Source organism: Haliaeetus leucocephalus, unplaced genomic scaffold (genome assembly GCF_000737465.1).
Source record: "Haliaeetus leucocephalus isolate CR32 unplaced genomic scaffold, Haliaeetus_leucocephalus-4.0 Scaffold328, whole genome shotgun sequence".
NCBI classification, from domain to species: domain Eukaryota; kingdom Metazoa; phylum Chordata; class Aves; order Accipitriformes; family Accipitridae; genus Haliaeetus; species Haliaeetus leucocephalus.
The window spans coordinates 7,104,615-7,124,450 of NW_010972764.1; the positions used below are offsets into that span (position 1 = coordinate 7,104,615).

At 38.3% G+C, this 19,836-nt stretch overlaps 1 protein-coding gene across 1 annotated transcript in view; it reads right to left on the reverse strand.

Moving 5' to 3' along the window:
* CDH12 (cadherin 12, type 2 (N-cadherin 2)) overlaps positions 1-19,836 on the reverse strand; it is a 156,194-nt gene that overhangs the window by 65,374 nt on the left and 70,984 nt on the right. The window contains exons 3-4 of the mRNA XM_010571465.1: positions 10,337-10,456; positions 3,861-4,028 (exon numbers count right to left, since the gene is read on the reverse strand). Of these exons, the coding sequence (XP_010569767.1) occupies positions 3,861-4,028; positions 10,337-10,456 (288 nt within the window). The remainder of the gene's footprint in view (positions 1-3,860; positions 4,029-10,336; positions 10,457-19,836) is intronic.

Consider the following 19,836-nt stretch of genomic DNA (forward strand, 5'->3'; position numbering starts at 1 on the left):
ATACATTATCTCACATACCACTTAACCAAATGGGACTGGCTAAGTAAATCCCCATTGACCAAGATTTTTGCTTTTACTATTTTGATTAAGCAGAAGTCCTCAGTTTATGAGAATATAAATATGTTGCCTGTAACACACACCCCCAAAAAAAACAATTTTTCAGGTGACTGTCTGCCTTGACCAAGCTTGTTCCAATACACTGGAGTCCCCATACTGACATTTTAGCTTGTAAGCCATGCTAAATATTTATTATTTTCAATATCAACACAAACTTCCAATATTATTCTCTTCTGTTTTGTTGAGAGACACTGCTATAATTCGGCTTCTGTGACATTTGATCTAATTGAAAGAAAAGGTTTTCAACCCCATTATCATGCAAAGCACAGGACAAGCTTGGTCTCTTGTGATGTTTTTTGCTCCTTCACAGCAACAGTTGGGCAAAGACGTCATAACTACAGTGCATGCATTAAATGAGACCTCAAGGCTATCTTCTTCAAAGAGGATGATATATTCCGTGATTTCTCTGTGTCATGAAAACTGTCTGACATTATGTGAGACTTGTGTATTTTTGCAACACCACAGCAGATGAAGGCATACACTAAAAGAAAAAATTACTGAGGCCCTTAACAGCAAAGAAAGTAAAATACACAGCTCAGAATCAGGCACGGGAAAGAGCACTGGGTGCAAGGAACTTGCCAACGCACCGAGTTTTCCAATTCCCAGGCAGTTACGTTATTTCCTCTTGCACCTGCGGTACCCTTCCAGCAGCAGGGCTTCCAGCTGAAAGGACAGAGCAGACCGCAGCGGTGGGCAGTTTAACAAGCACTGAGGACAAGGACAGTGGGAATGTTGGTTCAAAGAGACCCTCTGGGATGATTTGCTCATTGACCAGATTTGGAGCATCTCACCAGTGTTTTGACAGGATGTCAGGAAACACAAGGAGATGCCAGTGGCTGTAGTCCAGGTGAGCTCTGACAAAATAGGGTGAGACTGGACAAAACACTTAGGGGTGAAATTTAGGCTGGGAAGCGAAAGCTGAAGTTAAAGGCATTCATAGTAGCATAGTCTGAAATTGTCTCACTATCTACAATCAGGGAGAGAAAAATGGAAAGGCAAAGCTTTAAATGCCTGGCTGAGACAAAGGTGTAAGGAGAAGGGATTCACATTATTGGAAAGTAGGGGCATTTGCTAAAGAATGGGCGCCCATAGAGAAGAGGCAAAATTCATTTTGGCCATAGGAAAAACAGGCTTCAGGAAGTTTAAAAACTTTTCTCTGACCATTGTGATTCTAGCTGAAAAGTTCAGCAAAATTTGCAGGTGTTAGAAAGCACACAATTCAAAAAAACATGCAAAAGGACACAGTTCAGATAAAGGGTGCAGTCATCAGAATTCTGCATTCTTCACTGAAGAATGCTACAAAAGGTGATGGTAATCCAGTAGGAAATGCAGAAATAGCAGATCACACAGAATCAAACTAGGGTCCAGTAAGGAGGAGAAAGCAAGCCACAGTATAAAGCCAAGGGTTAAAATAGAAGCTAGTATGGGTAACTTTAATGCCTCATGCTAAACAAGAATATCAGCATAATAGGCATATTTGAAATCTGTGGGAAAAAAGGAAATCAGTCAGGCAGCGCAGGAAAGGCAAAGTAGACCTTATCAGTGGAGGAATAACGATGGCTGTTAAAGGAAGCTCTAAGTCAAATGAGACTTAAAGGAGAGAACAGTATTAACACTAGCTAGTCAGGAAAAGTTCTTTAGTTCTTCTAAATTTTACAGCAACCATAATGAGTTGAAATGCAATATCTGTGCAGGAGCAATAAAAGCCAAAATTACATGATGGTTGCACTCAGTTAAATTAAAAAAAAAAAAGTGGAAATAAATAAAACTGAGGGATATTGCTATAAAAAACCTGAATGGGATAGCTGAGACAGTTAAATCACTGTGGATGGTGTGGATGCTATCGAGGGACACCATTTTGAAGACCCACAGCAAATGCACAGCACCCATTAAAAAGCAAGTCTGTAAGAGTAAACAACATAGCTAATAAAAGCAAGAACACATCCTTCAAAAAAATGAAGTTGTGTCTCAGGGAGGACAATAGAAAGAACCATAAAATCTGCTTTATCTATAAAACTACAATAAAGAAGACAAAAAATGAGTTTGAATAAATCTCTGGCAAACAAGCTAATAATAATTGTCTTTTAAAGACATCTGGAGGCAAAAGCCTGAGAGGAACTGCATAAAGCCAACCCAAAACTGAGATACAGAAGAAGTGCTCAGAGAAGATAAGATCACAAATGTAAAACTTAATACATTTTTTTCTTTGTGTTCAGCATAGAATAGCTGGGAAATTTTTCTATCCTGGAACCCTTCTTTATCGGGGACTCATGAGAAGGTTTAATTAGCTATAGAAGCAGTTGTGGAACGAACAGACACAACAGTAACAAATCATTGGGATTAGCTGTTACATGCCCAAGAGCCTGAAGAATGAAATAAGTGAACTATTATGATGTGTAATATTTTGATTCAAAGTACTGTAGCACAAGAAGGCTTGGAGGTGCTAATATAACACTGACTTTTTTTCCCCAAAGATTTCCAGGGAGTTCAAGGAGCTAAGGATAGATATGACTCACATGCACAGGGCAAAACAGTAGGAGCAGGATTCATGGACTCATGGAGAATATCTCATACTGAAAAAACCTCAGTGCAGCTTTTCTAAATAAAGGTCATATTTTGCAACGCTTTCTGAATTCTTTAAAGAGGTCAACATGTAGGTATATATGGAGGAATGGATTCAAAACAAATGAGGGGAAGCTGTTGGTTGTGCGATATATGATTAATCTGTGCACCTCGCTAACATTGAGGGTTGTTAAATACAAAGACACCATCTGGGCTAAAAATCATTAGAAACTGAGGAAAATGTTCCAGAGTATTGTTTTGGCCTGTTCTTATGTATACCCTCTACTGTACGAGACAGAAGGCGGGGCCAGATGGACCTTTCTCTTAACATGGTCATTCTTGCAGGCAGAAACGCAATATATTTTCACATGAGGAAAAGAAGAATTTTTATATGAAAGAAAAGTGCGAAGTTTCAGATGTGGTTTTGTACCTAAGGAGCATTTATAATACATGAAGTGGGATTACAATTCATGTGCAAGAAAAATGATTCAAAGTAAAAAGCTGCCATGATCTTACTGCAAATTCACACGAATGTTCTCATATGAATTTGCCTTACTAACAACTTTTAGCAGCTAGTTGTTTCGGCGTAGTTATCAAGGTTTATGCTTGATTAGTTTCTGCATTTCAAAGGTACGGAATATACAAAACTTCAGTAAATTTAAGGAGAGCAGTAAGTGACAATCCTGCTAATTATATACAGACTATGAAACTCTTTAAATTAGTATACTTCTGAAAAGCCTCATTTAAACTAATTGATATGAAATGTTATAAATTGTCAGTGGATGACCACTATTTCGAGAGTGTACAATGCTTAGCATGAGCCAGTTCTGTCTTTGGTACCTAGAAGTCTCAGGTTATAATCTTTTGTCATTTGAAGGGGATCATCCAGTTTCCCTTGACAAAATAGTATTTCCCAAGTAATTTTTAAAGCGTAAATGAAATGAACTCTCAGGCTCAGGCTGGTCCTGTGGAATGATGATATATTTCCTTTCAAACATTCAAAACTCATACTTTAAAATTGAGCTTTATATTATTTAAAAAAACCCCAACAGTATATTCTAAATATTTTCATTATATACTGGTCTTCTTCCTGGATCTCAATTCCTTATCTAAAGGATTTTTCACATTAATACTTTCAGTCATGCTTATTTGAAAATTAGTGCATTTGGAATACAACATACTCTTAGGAAATCTGGGTGGGTTGTCATTGACATCCGTGAGAGTAATGTTTACAGTGGTAGTACCAGCTAGTCCTCCCAGCTGTCCTCCCATGTCCTTGGCTTGGATCAGCACTTGGTATTGTTCTTTCACTTCTCTGTCCATATTTGGCAAAGCTGTTCTTATTACACCTACGAGAAGAAATGGGAAAGAGAAAGAACAGGTAAGCAAAGGACTGAGATTGTCTACTATTCCATTTTAATACTGGGTCTCTTGGACCAGGAATGGAACTCTTCCTAAAGGGTTGATAAGAGAGGAGTTCACACAGAAACATGCAAATCACTCAGGCTTTACATAAGTGTGCTCCTCAGCTATTCAACCATTTAAAATGACTGCTGTGTCTTTTCAATCAGGACATGAACGGCTGAAAGAGGACGGTGCATTTTCACTAGGGATGTGAATGGTGTGAGCATAGGTTTGCCACATCGGGACCCAAGAACACTGCACTGTGCAGAGTAGGGCCATGTAGGAAGAGATGGCAATGCATTTCAGAGCCTGCATCCTCAATTGTTCGCAACCAGTCACTTGCCATCACATTTAAGCTACTGTAGGCCAAGACAATATTCCTTCTGTACAAAAGGAGGTCTTTATTAGAAGACTCTCCTTTGTGTGACAAAGTTTTCTTGATACAGCACATAGATGCCATGAAAACTTTAGGACTTTCCTTAAAGAAATGTAATTAAAATACCATGGTAAGACATTACCCAAATGACTCTTAATCTTCAGTGATTTTGGATAGCTGATGTCTAAATAGGTATGCCATAATCTCCCTTCTGATATGTTGAGAATGTACATGATAAAGGAAGACTTGTAGAGAGCAAGAGGTACTACTGATCATAGGATTAGCTGATGAGGTTGTAAAAAGCTATAAGGTTTTGGGCTCTCAAGCCTTTCTCTTGAAACCAAATGTATAGGAGAAAACACATTTCTGTCAAAATTTTACAAATGCATATTACATTGCAAAAATGCTATATATTCAGCAATAGTTTTCAGAAAATGGCTAAGTGCAGACTGGTGCAGATGGCATGCACAACTGAAAAATAAACCAACTAGAAGCATGCTTCTGCTCTAAGTTATTATTGTTTTAGAAAATATTATTTTCTAGTATTAAACTATTTGGGTTTAAAAGCAGTCTTTTTCCCCTGGTGTTATAATGCGTCCGGAATGATAAGAAACAAGCTTTAAGGGTCATTCTTCTCTTTATAGCGACTAACCACTGCTGTGTTAACAAGTAAGAATAGGAACTGTTCACTTATAGTTCTTGTTCAGAGTCTAGAAATAACTTTGACCTAAATCTGCTATTTCTGGAACCTCTTAAAAATTCCCATTGAATTGAATTGTATAACAATTTCCTTTCTCTCCACTTGTAACACCGATTATGATAATGACAACTTTAATAATAACTACTATTTTCTACCTCAGCATGGCATATATTGTACTGCATAGATCTGGAATATGACTAGCAAATACTTAAGAACATTTAGATACTGCAACACTATGCTTTTGAACTTTTGAAAACAGTGGTGTTCAATGTTTTGTTTGTTCCAAACAGGAATCTTGAACTGTAAAATTGTAAAAATTTGTTCATATTCATGTGAGATTTATGAGAAAATCTTTTTGTAAATAGAATGAACATTACTAGGCTTCCTCTTGAGTGTCTTAATCCGTACTTTTGCACTGTGGAGACTATATGTTCCACAGTATTTTACAACATCCTTGGTATGCTCATTTCAAGGAGAAAAGAGCTCTGAGAATTAAAGACTTCCCTTGTTATACTAGCAAAACAAAATAAGTAGAAAACATGAAAATGGGCAGATAGTAGGTTGTGAGCAGGAGATGCAGTTCATCTGATTGTTATACCTGTTTTAGGTAGAACTGAGTAGCTTTCTCAGTCAGAAATATTCCAGATGGTCTTCACAAAATGAAGGATTGGCTATCACTCTAGTAGTAACGTTCCCAATCCCCCACTGTTTATTCCTGTCTGGAAGTACAAGGTCATTCCATATATTTTTCTGTAAAAAACCTTTGTCTCCAGCAAAAAAAATCAATGAGAGTAATTTCCATGTCTAGCAGTTCATAAGCAGTTCTTCCTTTTCTACCTACTCTATTTCAAAAGCATAGAAAAAACCCTGAAAAATACTATTTCCACCAAAATCAGAAGTTCATATGGACAGGACAAAGATGATTTAAAGTTTTCTGATCAGGAAAACAGAAAACTAAAATGGAGATAAAAATCCATGGGAAAGAAAGCACTACAAATATTGGTATTCCAGCTTTAGCTTGACAAGGAATATCCAAACTTTAAATCAAAGGCTTATTATAATGTAGAGTCCTTATGTGCATGTAATGGTGTTCTGAGTGTTTTTAAATCCTTCTACCTTAAGATTTTGAAGTAAAGATTGTTCAGCTCCAGAACTGAATAACTTCGATTTTTTTTTCTTTGCAAATGTCATCAATATCAAATGTGCAGAAAAGTATGGTCTCGATGAGGCTGCTGAAAATTGAAAATAGTATGTATGGGACCTGGGCCAGAAGATACACTCCGCAAATTTATTGAGCCGTAATTCAACAGGAGATGATCCACTTTTGTGGAAGAGAAAATCCAGGTTCCGTGAAAAACCTCCTGAATAAATATTAACATCAATACTCCTGCTGACACCAATTTGGATTTCAAGAATATAACTGAGGTCAGAATATGGACTAGAATACCAGGTCTAAGAAAAAATTGGAGACATCTAGCCATAAAGAAGAATATTGACCTCATAAACATATCAGAAGTTTGGGTGGAAAGAAGTTTGTCAAAAGGACATTTTAGTAAAAGAACAGAACGTACAGAGGAAAGATAAGTGAGGTTATCTCTCTTAAGAGAATTGCTCCGTGTTAAAGAAAACTCACATTAAAATCAGAAGAGCAATTTCATAGCATCAAGAAGTAACCCCCACATATAAGATTTGAGGCCTTAAAATGTGCCAGTCCAACAGCTGCTTTCCAGCAGGGACTGTAGTGCATTTAACCTTCCTGCAAGAGCAATAAAAGCTAACTCTCCTGCTTCCAGAGTTTGCTTACCTCCAGCAAAGCACTGCAAAAAATTAGGTCAGTAAAGAAGAGGAGTAAAGGGGCAGCTGTGACATTCAGACCCACAAAGGTTAAAAACTCTTCAAGTGTACCACATTCATATCAGAGCAAATGTTTATCACCTATCAGGAATGATTTGAGAAAGGTGTATGTGTAAAATCATGTGCATGCCAAACACAATCCTTCTTTCATATATAAAGTTATGGTCAGTGGTTTCACCATTACCGCTTTGCGATGCGATCTTGTCCTGCTTTCAGCAGGGATGGAGTTAATTGTCTTCCTAGTAGCTGGTACAGCGCTGTGTTTTGAGTTCAGTATGTGAAGAATGTTGATAACACTGATGGTTTCAGTTGTTGCTCAGTAGTGTTGAGTCTAAAGTCAAGGATTTTTCAGCTTCTCATGCCCAGCCAGCGAGAAGCTGGGAGGGCACAAGAAGTTGGCACAGGACACAGCCAGGGCAGCTGACCCAAACTGGCCAACAGTGTATTCCATACCATGGGACGTCCCATCTAGTTTAGGAACTGGGGGCAGTGGGGGAGGGGGATCGCCACTCGGGGACTGGCTGGGTGTCGGTCGGCGGGTGGTGAGCAGTTGCACTGCGCATCATTTGTACATTCCAATCCTTTTATTATTGCTGTTGTCATTTTATTAGTGTTATCGTTATCATTATTAGTTTCTTCTTTTCTGTTCTATTAAACCGTTCTTATCTCAACCCACGAGTTTTACTTCTTTTCCTGATTTTCTCCCCCATCCCACTGGGTGGGGGGGAGTGAGTGAGCGGCTGCGTGGTGCTTAGCTGCTGGCTGGGGTTAAACCACGACAGATCTTAAGGTAGTAATAGAAATTTCCACAAACATATCAGCTTTTGTGTGGTAGAAGCTAAAAAGTACACAGAATGTTTGGAACTGTTTGGAAAGGAATAAAGAACAGAAGTGTTATAATTAAACCATTTTATATATCTATATGAGCTTCCTTCTTGAATACTGTGTGCTCTTTCTCATCCCGAGAAGGATGAGAAGGATAATCAGTGTTACAGAATGGCTTCTGTTTAAAGAAGTCTTCAATCTAGAAAAAAGGGAACTGGAGGAGAATATGGGTCTATAAGGTCACGGGGAACTAATAAATAGGAATTAACTGCTCACTGTCTCGTGCAATATAAGTGTGAGGTATGAAATAAGTTAAGAGGTGTTGCATTTCAAAAAAGCAAGCGGACCTGGGTCTTCACCCAAAGAACCTTTTGCTGTGGAATTTCTAGTCACTGGGTGCGCAGATACTATGCTCCTGGACAAGTCAACTCTAGTGGGAAGTGGACAAGTTATGGAGGTGAAATCCTTTCAGAGTTTTAGTCACACGGACACTGCTAATCGCCCAGGAACTTCGTAAGAACAAGTTGTTGAAGACTAGAAGAGTATTCAGGGGGTGCATCACTAAACATTTCTTCTTTTATCCTTCACTACAGCTGAGCAGGCCATCACTTTTGGAAACATGACACAGGGCAGCATGGACCTTTGCTCTGACCTAGTATGGATGTTCTTAAGTTCTTTAAATAACAACAAGGGAATGTCTCAAAATTGTCATTAGAATGCAAGAGACAGCAAAAAAGCCAACAACGGCAACCCCAAAAATGCTTATCTATCTGCCAGCACTTCTGAGTTTGTCTGTCATTTTGTAGCCAAATGGCTTTCTTCCCCTCTCCTGTCAAAAACACCCAAGGCAGGTGCCTGCCAGTAAAACTCTGCAGTGAAAAACTACTGTATCATCTCCTCAGTTATAAAATAAAGAATGGGAAATGCCAGATCTGTAGTGCTGCCCAAGACTCCTGGATTTTACAGCAAATCATTAAGCATGGTCCTGTGCATTATTATTCACATGCTGTCTATCTCTACAGTCATTGTTAGACGCACAGGTAACTCTCACATTGTGACCTTTCTAATGTAAGCCAGGTTACAGCACATTACTGTTGCTCATAGAAGCGTGAATCTATATGCTTTTTTCTGGTATAGGATTTTAAGCTATGCTGGGCTAGCTGTTTCATGAATCTTCCTTTACAGCTGTGTCCATTCTTTTACCACCAAGGCCCACTTGAATAACTCATTAAAGATATTGATATACAGATGTGCAAACACTGGGTTTGTATGATGTTCCAGGGCTAGTACAGTGCAGGCCATCACCTATGATCCACTCGCTACTCACTACTAAGTAATAGATGAGAGCATATGATACAGCACTTCAAAGTGCCACGGGAAAAAAAGTTCTTCTTCAAGTACTAACAACTATTAATTTTTTTCCTTGGGAAACTTGTACTAGAACTCCAATTGTGGCTCCAGTAAAGGTTTTTCTTGCCATTAAATTCCTCCTCATTCTTTACAAGACTGAAATAAAAAAATAGGTATAAAAGTAAATACTTCTTTTTCCCCAGACACTTGAAGAAGTCCCATTTCAGTTCGAAAAGTAAAATTGCTCACTGAAAATGGCAATATGATCTCCTGCTAAATGAAGCATGTGACAAAGGAATGTGCCCACTGGAGACAGTGCACTAACAGCCTTATGAGGCTCTCACTGCCAAACTATTGATCAGAGATAAAGGCTCTTTAACACACAAACTGACATTCAAGTACAGCTCCACTGGAAGGAGAAACTATTTGCTGAAAGGGGCATATGGACAACTATCTCTGTAACACATTCAGGATGACACAATGCATGGAATTCACCATGTAGGTTATTGGCTCCTTAACTGAATTACTAAATACAGAAACAAGAATGACATTTAGAAGTATAGGACAAGATACCTAATTAACATGTCTACCAACCTCCCAAATACTTCAGTCTCTTTAAAGGTATTATCCTTTTCTGCTCACACATCCAGCAACCCCAGACAAACATACCATGCCCCAGGAAAAGAGGAGGGCAAAAGATGATTAGCTGTTCCACAGTCTCAAATTAGCTCTATATAGCAAAACAATCCTTGCTAGAGAATTTCTGACTGTAAGTTCAGCAAGTAAAAATGCTAAGAAAAAAGAATGTAGACCCAAGATACAAAACTGAATCATCAGGGGAAAAAAACCCAAAAAACAGAATGCATGTAGCAGATAAAACTTTAGCTATAGAGAAATGGTAAAGCATAAAAAAAAAAAATGTTCAATGTATACATATTTTAGACTGATTGCAGAGGCATGTTTCTTTTGTTTCTACAACAGATTATAATTTATTCAAAAACTAGTCAATACTCAAAACTGAATCATGTGCAAAGTTACTCTACTGGCTTTTGGCCATATCAGCCCAGTCCATATTTATTCACTGATACTGCCCACATGAATCAAAATCTAAACTTTAAATCTTCCACTGTTGCTGATAAACTATTTACCTGTCTTCGGATCAATGGAGAAATATGGCTGCCCCTGAAGAATGCTGTAAACCACTCTAGCACTGTTTCCGTAAGTAGGATCATCAGCATCTGTTGCCTTTACTTGTAGCACATATGCTCCTGCAAAGAAACACAGGTAATCATATTTTCAGTATAGAGCAGTGATCAGGGATATTTCAGACACGTTAGTCCTGTTGCTAGTGGATTCTACTGTAATTCTTGTTCAACTGGAAACAAGGCGAGAATAAAACAACCAATTCTTCATCTCCATGTTAGCAACCATCTAGGTAACAGCTGAGGCATAATGGCAAGGAAAGGGGAAGCAGCCCACCATCAGAAGATATTTATGAACAGTTTATGATAGATGCATTATTTACAAAAACTTTTTACCCAACACATATAGGATGGAGGTCTGGGGAAGCACAACAGTGGATTTTGAAAAAGGAGTATACTCCACAGTTTTGTGAAACGCTAGACAACAGTGGAAGTAAAATATGTGAATTGCCTTTAAAACAAGTGTTTCATCAAGCAACTCCTGAATCTGCCGGCGAACCAAACTCTAAGTACCTTTAAAAACTACACTGCAGTCTTCTAAAGGTGGAATTCAGATTCCCATTGTAGAATGAAATTAGGTGTTTGGTTCAGCCAGTTGTCTTCAAAATCTAAACTTGAATCTTCTTGCCTTACCAATACAGCTCAGTAGGAAACAGAAGTACTGTGGAGGAAGAACCTCCTTTTGACACTCTATTTTCAGCCATGGTTATAGACCAGACCTAGTGCAGTTTGCCTTACATTCTGACTTAAAGGGGACCCATGGAGCAAAAGAAATGCACATGAAGACAGAAAACTCACTGTAAATGGCAATAGTCTTGTAGAAATATCTTGTCCCTCCTGCTGGTAGCTAAGCAATTTACCTGCATTCCCCCACTACCTCATAATGAAAACAGTGTTCAAACTATAGCCTTCAGCAAAACAAACGGCCACGTATTTAGGCTTTCCCATCAGCTTTGAAGAATTAATAGTTTCCTATGATCTTCTGTGCAAATGAATGTCGGAATTTGCAATGCTGATTTGGAGTGAGTGAGGCTTAAGACAACCTACATGAGAACCAGCCCAGGGAGGAGGGTTATCCCCACTGTTTTTGCTTTAAGAAGTGTTCTGCATTTGGAGGTCATCTGAGATTTTCTCAAGAATATCCGTGGAATACTGCAAGCACTTCAAGACTGCTACTTTTCTGTAATGAAAACTGGCAAGTTTCAAAGGATGTTCACAATCTAAAATTAACCTTAATGGACTTGTCGAAGTTTATTTCTGGGAGTGCCTCACTGAGAGATGCTCCATGTGAAAGGTCCTGTGAGACAGACAGGAAAGTAACTGATAGCAGAAGTAGCTGTTTGAAGGATTTTTTTTTTTCAGTCCCCGCTCCCCCAGCATCTTTCTGTATAAGGACTGACAGTGGTGCTGAAGGGCTTTTTACAATTAACATAGTAAAAATACTTGCTGCATGATGGCTTGTCATACAAGACTGCTCCTGTTACAGTTGTTGATTGAACAACAGAGAATGAAAATTATTCCACAGATATTCTTTCTATCTCCTGAAGAAGACACAGAAATGTGTTATTTGACTAACAATCACTTTTTAAAGTCAATAGGCTGATCAAGTTTTTAAGCTGATGGAGTGTTCCATTAAGATCAACTTCTAAAAGAAAGAAATTATTAGCAATGAATAAATGAATGAAAATAAACAACTGAGATGGATTCAGTTAACTAAAAACCTGAGGTTACTCTCTTGATTTTCTGGATGTGAAGGGTGAAGAATGATAGGAGTTAGGGAAGACCAAAGTCCAGGTTCAGTATAACAATTGTGGAAGCAGTGCCTACTCAAACACTTGTGCCTTTCTTTACGTAACACATAACCGTAACTGGCTATACATTAAATAGCTCACTCAAGCCCAGCTGGAGGAATACATTTTCCTACTGGAATGACAGACAGAAGCTATCGAATACCTGTAGAGCATTTGATGGCTTTCACCTGTTCCTGTCCATAAGGAATACCTTTGTAATAGGATCTCCCACTTTCAGCCCTGTTTTCTGCTCCAGAAATTCAAGGAGCCACAGCAATAACTTAGTTCTACTCCAGTGACCAAGATGGAGAAGGAAATGGTAGCTTTGAAGTTTCCCCCCGCTTCCCTTGAAAAACCGTACGTTCACTGCACGTGCCACCTTGGGGCCCTTCCTGTTGTTGAAGAAAAAGCAAGATCTGTTCCTTTTGGAGCAATTACATTGACAAAACATGTCATGTTCACTCACTGTACAGTGCAACATGCCTTCCCAGTATACACACAATTGTCTTCATTGCTACGGTATCTCACTCTCTTTTCAACCTGAAAAATTCAGTCTGCTTTTTCTACTGAAAAGAAATGCTACTTTTTAACATAGCTGCTGCCTTCTTTCCAAATTGTTCAGTCTTCCACTGTGTTCTGACTTTAGGCTGGTGACTGTTGCTCCTCTCTGAAGTGCTAGCGCAAAGCATCAGACTCCCAGATGCTGAGGTCTGAACTGGGTGACCGAGTGCTCTGGCTGACAAGTGTGCTGCTTCAGGACTCGTTTAGGACAATAGCCCGCACTTTTGCCAAAAAAAGGCAATGCTGTCACACAGTCCCAAGTCTCCCCTTGGGCCAGGACTCATGTTTCTGATGCCACGCTGGTTGCTACTTAAGGCAGCTGATTTTAATTTGTCTTCTGAGTACAAACTGACAAAATTTGATCATCATGTTGCCAAGACCTTTGCTTTCCACCTTGAAGGGAGCGACATTCTCCATAAGAGAACAGGACAGGCAGACCAAGATTTACAAACGCAAGGGCAGAAAGTTAAGCTTCTTTCTAAGTGTGCTTATTTTCTGAAGTGCTGACCACTGAGAAGACCTACCAAAGGTTAGGATTTAAAAATCGAATGTTTCTGGAAGGCTAGCCACAACACCCGCCTTCTCACAGGTTATCAACAGAGAACCTGCAAACACCATACCGAAGATCTCTCGAACACTTGAGACTATCTGATAGAAACAGCAGACCTGTCACACAGAGCACTGGCCATCACCTCAGGAGGACAATTTATTAAGGCAGACATTCAAAGTCATGTGTTAGCCTGATAAACAGCAGACACTGAATATGAAAAATAATCCATTTCACAGTGACAGCAGTTTCAACTGTATTAATTCATCTGTCATATCTTTTACAACAAACAGATAATATGTAAAGCTTATATTTTTATGAGAGGTCAGGCATGTTTTTTTAATGTGCCTCCAGTCATTTACTAACTTAAATACATATCTAATGTTCTAAACAGTTTTTTTGAAATTGGTTTCTCATGCCTTCAGTATTATCAAGCATTGCTCATTGTATCTAACAAGCTTTCTACTTTATTGCAAAGAATAAAACCAATATATTTTTAAAAGTAGACTCTAAAATCTAATTATTTTTTTCCAGGCAATAATACAGGGCACTACAGCTGTAAATCTTTAATGCACAAAGGTAGTGATGGAGGATCATATTTACTATAGCTCATGACATTTTAATTAAAATATGTACTTACATTACTACATCAAGTAATCAAATGAACAAAAAAAATATGGTATTTTTTGTTGTTCGGAAATACCTTATACGATAGTCAGCATTTAAAAAGACTTTTTTTTTTTTTAATTTTTCATGTGCAATCAACAAATATTTGATGTAAGGCATTATAAAATGCAGAGAATGGAATGATGTGCTTAAGGATTTATTTATGTTTTAAAAAGAGAAGAAAAATAATGCTAAACCATTCACACAGCTCAAGGAAATGGTATGGAATTTTAATGAAGATTATATTTTCCTTAAAATAATACAGACAATATTGAGGACTAACATATTGTAAATAGTTGTTTTAATCACAGCAAGCATACTGGCCTGAATTTTACGCTAGCTGAAGTCCAAAGGCAATCCAGCAATAACTGCAAATAGAATGGGGCCCAACATCTCTAACTCGCTGGACAAACTGACTAAAATAGCCCTAAAAAAGCCTCATAGTTTATATTAGAATGACTGGAGGGAACTACAGGAAGCCTGAGTTTATACCATAATAAGAATATTTATGAAATAAGGATTTGACTTCTAGAACTATTACCATTTTTTTTCTGACAGTCTTTCATTAGAAAAAATGCTACTTTGCCAAAATCAGAAGAACCTCTCAAAGAAGAGCAGTATTGATTAAATTTCTTCCCATCCAAAGAGTACTAGAAATTTCAACACTTTCTAATACACCCAGTTTGATATTTTCAAGTTGCTTACGAATGACCAGTCAGAATTTATTAAAAAAATTACTCCAAAATTCAGACCATCCCCAATTTCAAAACAGAACATTTAATTTATTGATCCCCCCCCCCCCGATTTTTTCTTATAAAAGACTAAAATATTGACCTTTTGTACTCTTTCAACCTAGAAATAAGCTTTGCCATCACCAAAGTGTAGGTGGGGTATCTTGCTGGCTGTGGAGCTATTGTTGGCTTCCAAAAAAACCAAGCAGGAAATTTTAATTTCTTATGTTTAGTTCATTGAACTGAAGGGCATGATCAAGAATTCACAAAACTCAACTGGGACTAGATAAATGAGTTATTTCACTGTAGAGGAAAATGAGAGGATTCAAGGCTAGGAGAGTAAGGCAACAGACTTATTTAGACATGATTCCTGCAAAAATAATGTACAGTCAATAGAATTGCAAAGATGAAGAAAAAAGGAGATGGCAATATGTCAAGTCTTTTCTCATTAAGATCAGCTTTCACTAGGCATGCAAATCCCATTAAGTTTGGTAATAAATGCCAAAATCCAGTTAAGTACTGGCAGTGCGTTATTTTCCAGAGAAAGTGAGGGGGACCTGCTTTGAGGCTTTGAAGAGGCAAGAGAGGGCTGGATGGGAGCAGTAAGGTTTGGGGGTAACTGAGAAGGGAAAGGATACTGCAAGTGAGAGCAGGACTTCAGCATATTGTAAGTGTTCCACAGAACACGGGCTGGAGCGTCTCTCCACTCCATGAAGATCAGAGGTTCAGTCAGAGCAGAGCGCTCAGGCCCTTGTCCAGGCATTTTGAATACCTCCAATGACAGCAATCCCACAACCTCTTCGGATGCTCCTATGGAATGCTGCCAAGCAGATTCCTGAACAAACTCAAGCTTCCTCTTCTGAAGCCCAGGGCTGTGATTTTACCATTTATCTTATTCACCTTTTTTTTCCTGTCTTTTGTTAGGAGGAAATGAGTATGAGACATTGGATGTGCATTTTCATAGAATTTACTTTTCGTAATGGACTATCAAGGTAGTTGCATCTACTCATGGTGAGTAAAGATCAAACAGCAGATCTTCTGCTGCAAGTTTTCTTTTTCTTTTCTTCCCCCCTCCCCCCCAACATGTTTTTTTTTGTAGAGTTAGAAAAGTTGTCATCATCTTGCTGTACAACATCTCCCCTACCACATGTACGAGTTTGTGGTTTTATCACTCTGCTGGGCCTGCCTAGTACTTTTGAAAGAAATCAGACAATTGTGCAAACGTTTTTTATATGGGCAGGAGGAAGGAGAGGCTTAGCTGCTGGCATAGAAACTCACTACTTTGCACAATATTCTTCCTAAACAATTCCAAGAATAGCACCTTGGCAACCCAAACAATGTCCATTTTCTTTTCAGAATTCAAGTAAAAACCTAACCAACATCTACCTTTCTTGTGTTTTCTTTTTTTTTTAGAGAGAAAAAAAAAGGAAAAGTGAATTTATGACTCACTGCAGCACTACATTGCAATTCAGATCAGGAGATCCCCTGTCTCAATAAATATTCCCCTGACCTGCTACTAGTAGCAAAGCTCCAGTACTGGGAGAACATGTGCATCTGTAAAGAGAGATGCTGACATTGCCCTTCTGGGACTTATCTTTTATAGAAGAAATTACCAATAATACGTTTTGAAGATTTACTCCTGAAGCTGACTCCCACAAAAGTAACGTGAGTAAGTCATATTTTACTTGGAAAAGCCAGTTTCCAGTTTATGTATTCATGGCTGTGCAGCCTTGACAATAACACAAACTTGCTGGCTCCATCAATACCTTGAATACTAGACACAATCAGGGAAGCACACTTTTCTCCTGTTTTGCATTCCAGACATCGCACTGAACATATATATTTTTTTCTCTCAGCTGTCAGAAGCAGCCATGTCCACAAAAGCAATGCTGCCATGTCCTGTTGTAACTGATGAAGAATGGCAGCTTTTTGCTAATACTTTTGCTGTGCTGGTAGCTAAAAGCAGCTGTTGCAAGTCTCAGCATTTAGTGCATAATCAAACATATTTCTAGTATCTCTAGAATAACATTTGATTTACAGTGGCAACAATCCAGGGGGTATGGAAGCTGGCTTTGTTAAGCTGAACCACATACACACTCTGATTTCATCTGAAAAACAGTGTTGAGGTTTTTTCCCTGGCAAATTGGAAGACATGGCATGGTGAAGGAGAAAGATTTTTTTTGTTTCTTCTTCCTCACGCTGTAAGTGCTTTATAAAGTAGAACTAAGGTTTTAGAAAGACTCAGCTCATTTCATTGCCCACAATGTTTTTGCCTCTCAAAATCTTTCTTGCAAATTAATTAATAGGTCCCTTTCTCCTGGCTGTCCCTGTCTCCCTCATGGATGATGAGGGTAAGCAGGGGAAACCTACAGCTGTGGGGTTTTTAGATAATTATTTAGCTTGGAAATCAGCAAAGCAATTATTTTCTTTTCCCTTTTTTTTCCTACCCTCATCTGTTGGGGTCGGCCAGAGTTAAGCCACTAAGGGCACACAATCTGGCTAAGCTAATAATGACTCTGTTAGCATTGACTGTTTATTTAATTTATTTATATTTATTAATTTAGGCTATTTATTTATTTATAAAGACATCCAGCTGCTTACACAGTCCCAAGGCTGTGATAATGTTTACAGAGGTTGCACTTCTGAAGAAAACGAGGAGCTTGAAATAGCAGCTAATAGTCTATACCCAATACGCACATAAAGGAGTAGCCTGGTAAAGTAACTGCTGGAAATAATGCACAAGAGCAGCAGCACAAGAACCAATTAGCAAATACTAAGCTTAATATCCATCCATTTGAGAAATACATCTCTTGAGAGTGATTTTTCCTTTCTGTTTTCAAGTCTGGGGATTGTTTTCCTCTTACCAATATGACAGAAGTTCCTCTCACATCTATGAAATTTAACAAATAGAAAAACTTAGGTTTGACTTTTGCTTTTATCATCCAGGCAACTTGATAACGTTTCAGGCCATGACTCAACAGGGACTTAATTTTGCCAGTATACCCATCATGGCTAGGATGTGGGAGATAAAAATAATCAGCACACCCTCTAATCATGATAGCTATGCTGACAAAATCCCTACTGTAGATGTCTCTGTGCTGATAAAAGCATGCTTTTGTTGGTTTAGTTTATGTTTTGCAGGGAGGTGGTGTAAGCTGTGTTAGAAGAAAGAACCTTTCTGATATCAAATGCTATGTCTGAACCAGAGAACTTCGCCAAAACACTGTATGAAATTAGATGTGCCGGAGAAGTAAATATTTTCTTCAATGGAATTGTGAAATAATAGATGTTCGCCATACCTGATGCACTGAAATCTTAAGGGTTTGAGGAAAAAAGGGTCAACCCCAGAATAATAGCACAAAGAGTAGCTCTTCATTTATGAATCTGTAAAGTGGTTTCAGTGTGATCAAAATATTTTTCCGATGTAAATGTTCAAAGAAAAGGCTAAGTATCAAGCTCAGTTTGAGGGAGGAAAGTGACACACTGGACTTAATTCTTAGCTTTTGAATGCTAATGCAACTTGATGGTTGTCACGACGTTTAGCTGTACAGCACCTGTTAGTATCAGCTGCATGCCTTTCAACAACATACCATCCTTCTAGTGCCAGATGAAAGAGTACCAGGACAAGAAGCATTTTTAAGCCATCCAGGATACAATGTTCACCTTTCTCATGAAAGAGCTCCTGAAGATTCTTAAGGTGTGGCAAAAGTCTTGAAATTGTGACACTGCTCCCTATCCGCTCAAAAAAAAAAAAAAAAAGTATGCCAGAAATGGTGGACATCACACAAAGAATTCAGAAGAATGCATGTCATAGTGTACCTCCATTATTTTACTGTTTGAAGTTTTCATGAGCTGGAGTTTCACACACCAATTCTTCAAATGTCAAATGATTTATTCAGAATGTAGTAATAAGAAAACTTGAGCTTTACACAGGACACAAGAAAAAATTAGTGTGAAATAAATGTCATTCATACTGAATGTCAGTTAAAGGGACTTTGTTTTGATTTTCAGTAGATGTTCGGGTGGTATATGGAGGCTGGTTTGTTTAATTTCTTTTTACCAGACGTTGGACCTGGTTAGAAATGATTTAATTCTATGTTCACCCAGGCATCTTTACCTGAATAAAGTTCATTTCTGCACCAGAATTTGATGAAAAAATCTTTTAAGTTTTGAATGACAGAAAGAAGTTTATCAGGACCTTTTGGCCAGTTATATTTTCATAGAGTCATGCACTTAAGATCAGATTTTGATAACCAAATTTCATACTGAACTGGTGACATTTCAAGGAAAAGAGATTTGGAGAGGCTAATGACTAAGCACTTTTAAAGTTTTTTTGTCTCCATCACATCTCTTCCTACCTACTTAAAGTGTTGTGGCTAAATCTCTCAAGAAGGATGCAGAGCAGTCTTTATGAACATTTTTTTCCTTCATGTTTTTTTGTATTTATCTTTAGGTCTTTTCTCCTACTTAAAATGTACAAATCTCCTAGGGGCAACCTTGGATTAGGCAGAGACATGAAAACATGCAAAAATAACCTCAGAACACAACAGTGACTTTACACAGTCTACTATGCAATGTGATATTCTGTGAAAGGTGCTGGTTTTTCTTTAATTATTTTATCAGAATAATGCTTTGAAGACTCTCCTGCTACTTCATGATCAAAGTACTGAAGAATCCATAGAGATTTACTCTATATATTTGCATTAAAATTTAAAATGTCATCTGATCCATTCAGTGACTTAATTCATAATTTCTACACTATTCTACATAGCTTCCTACATCAACATCCAACTACATTAACCTTCAGCGGTGATAGGGGACAGTAACCCCACATACCCATGATGAGGTCTGACTATCGGGGCTTCAGAACTTGGAATGGCATGGATGGCCTCAGGCCCGACAAAAGGTTCCCCTGGCGCAAACTCATTTGCAAGAATAAGAAAAATGGCAAAAGAGGCATTGTTACTCCAAGCGACACCAGGTTCAGCCTCCATCACAAACGGTATTTCAGAAAAAAAGGTAGAAGAAATCCCTCAGTTGAAAACACTCAGGATAACAAGGCCCTGTGTAAGTCCTGGTCTGATTCCGAGCAGTGATTGATTTAAACCCTGAAACACAGGCCATCATATCCTTTCCAAACATCTCCTACCT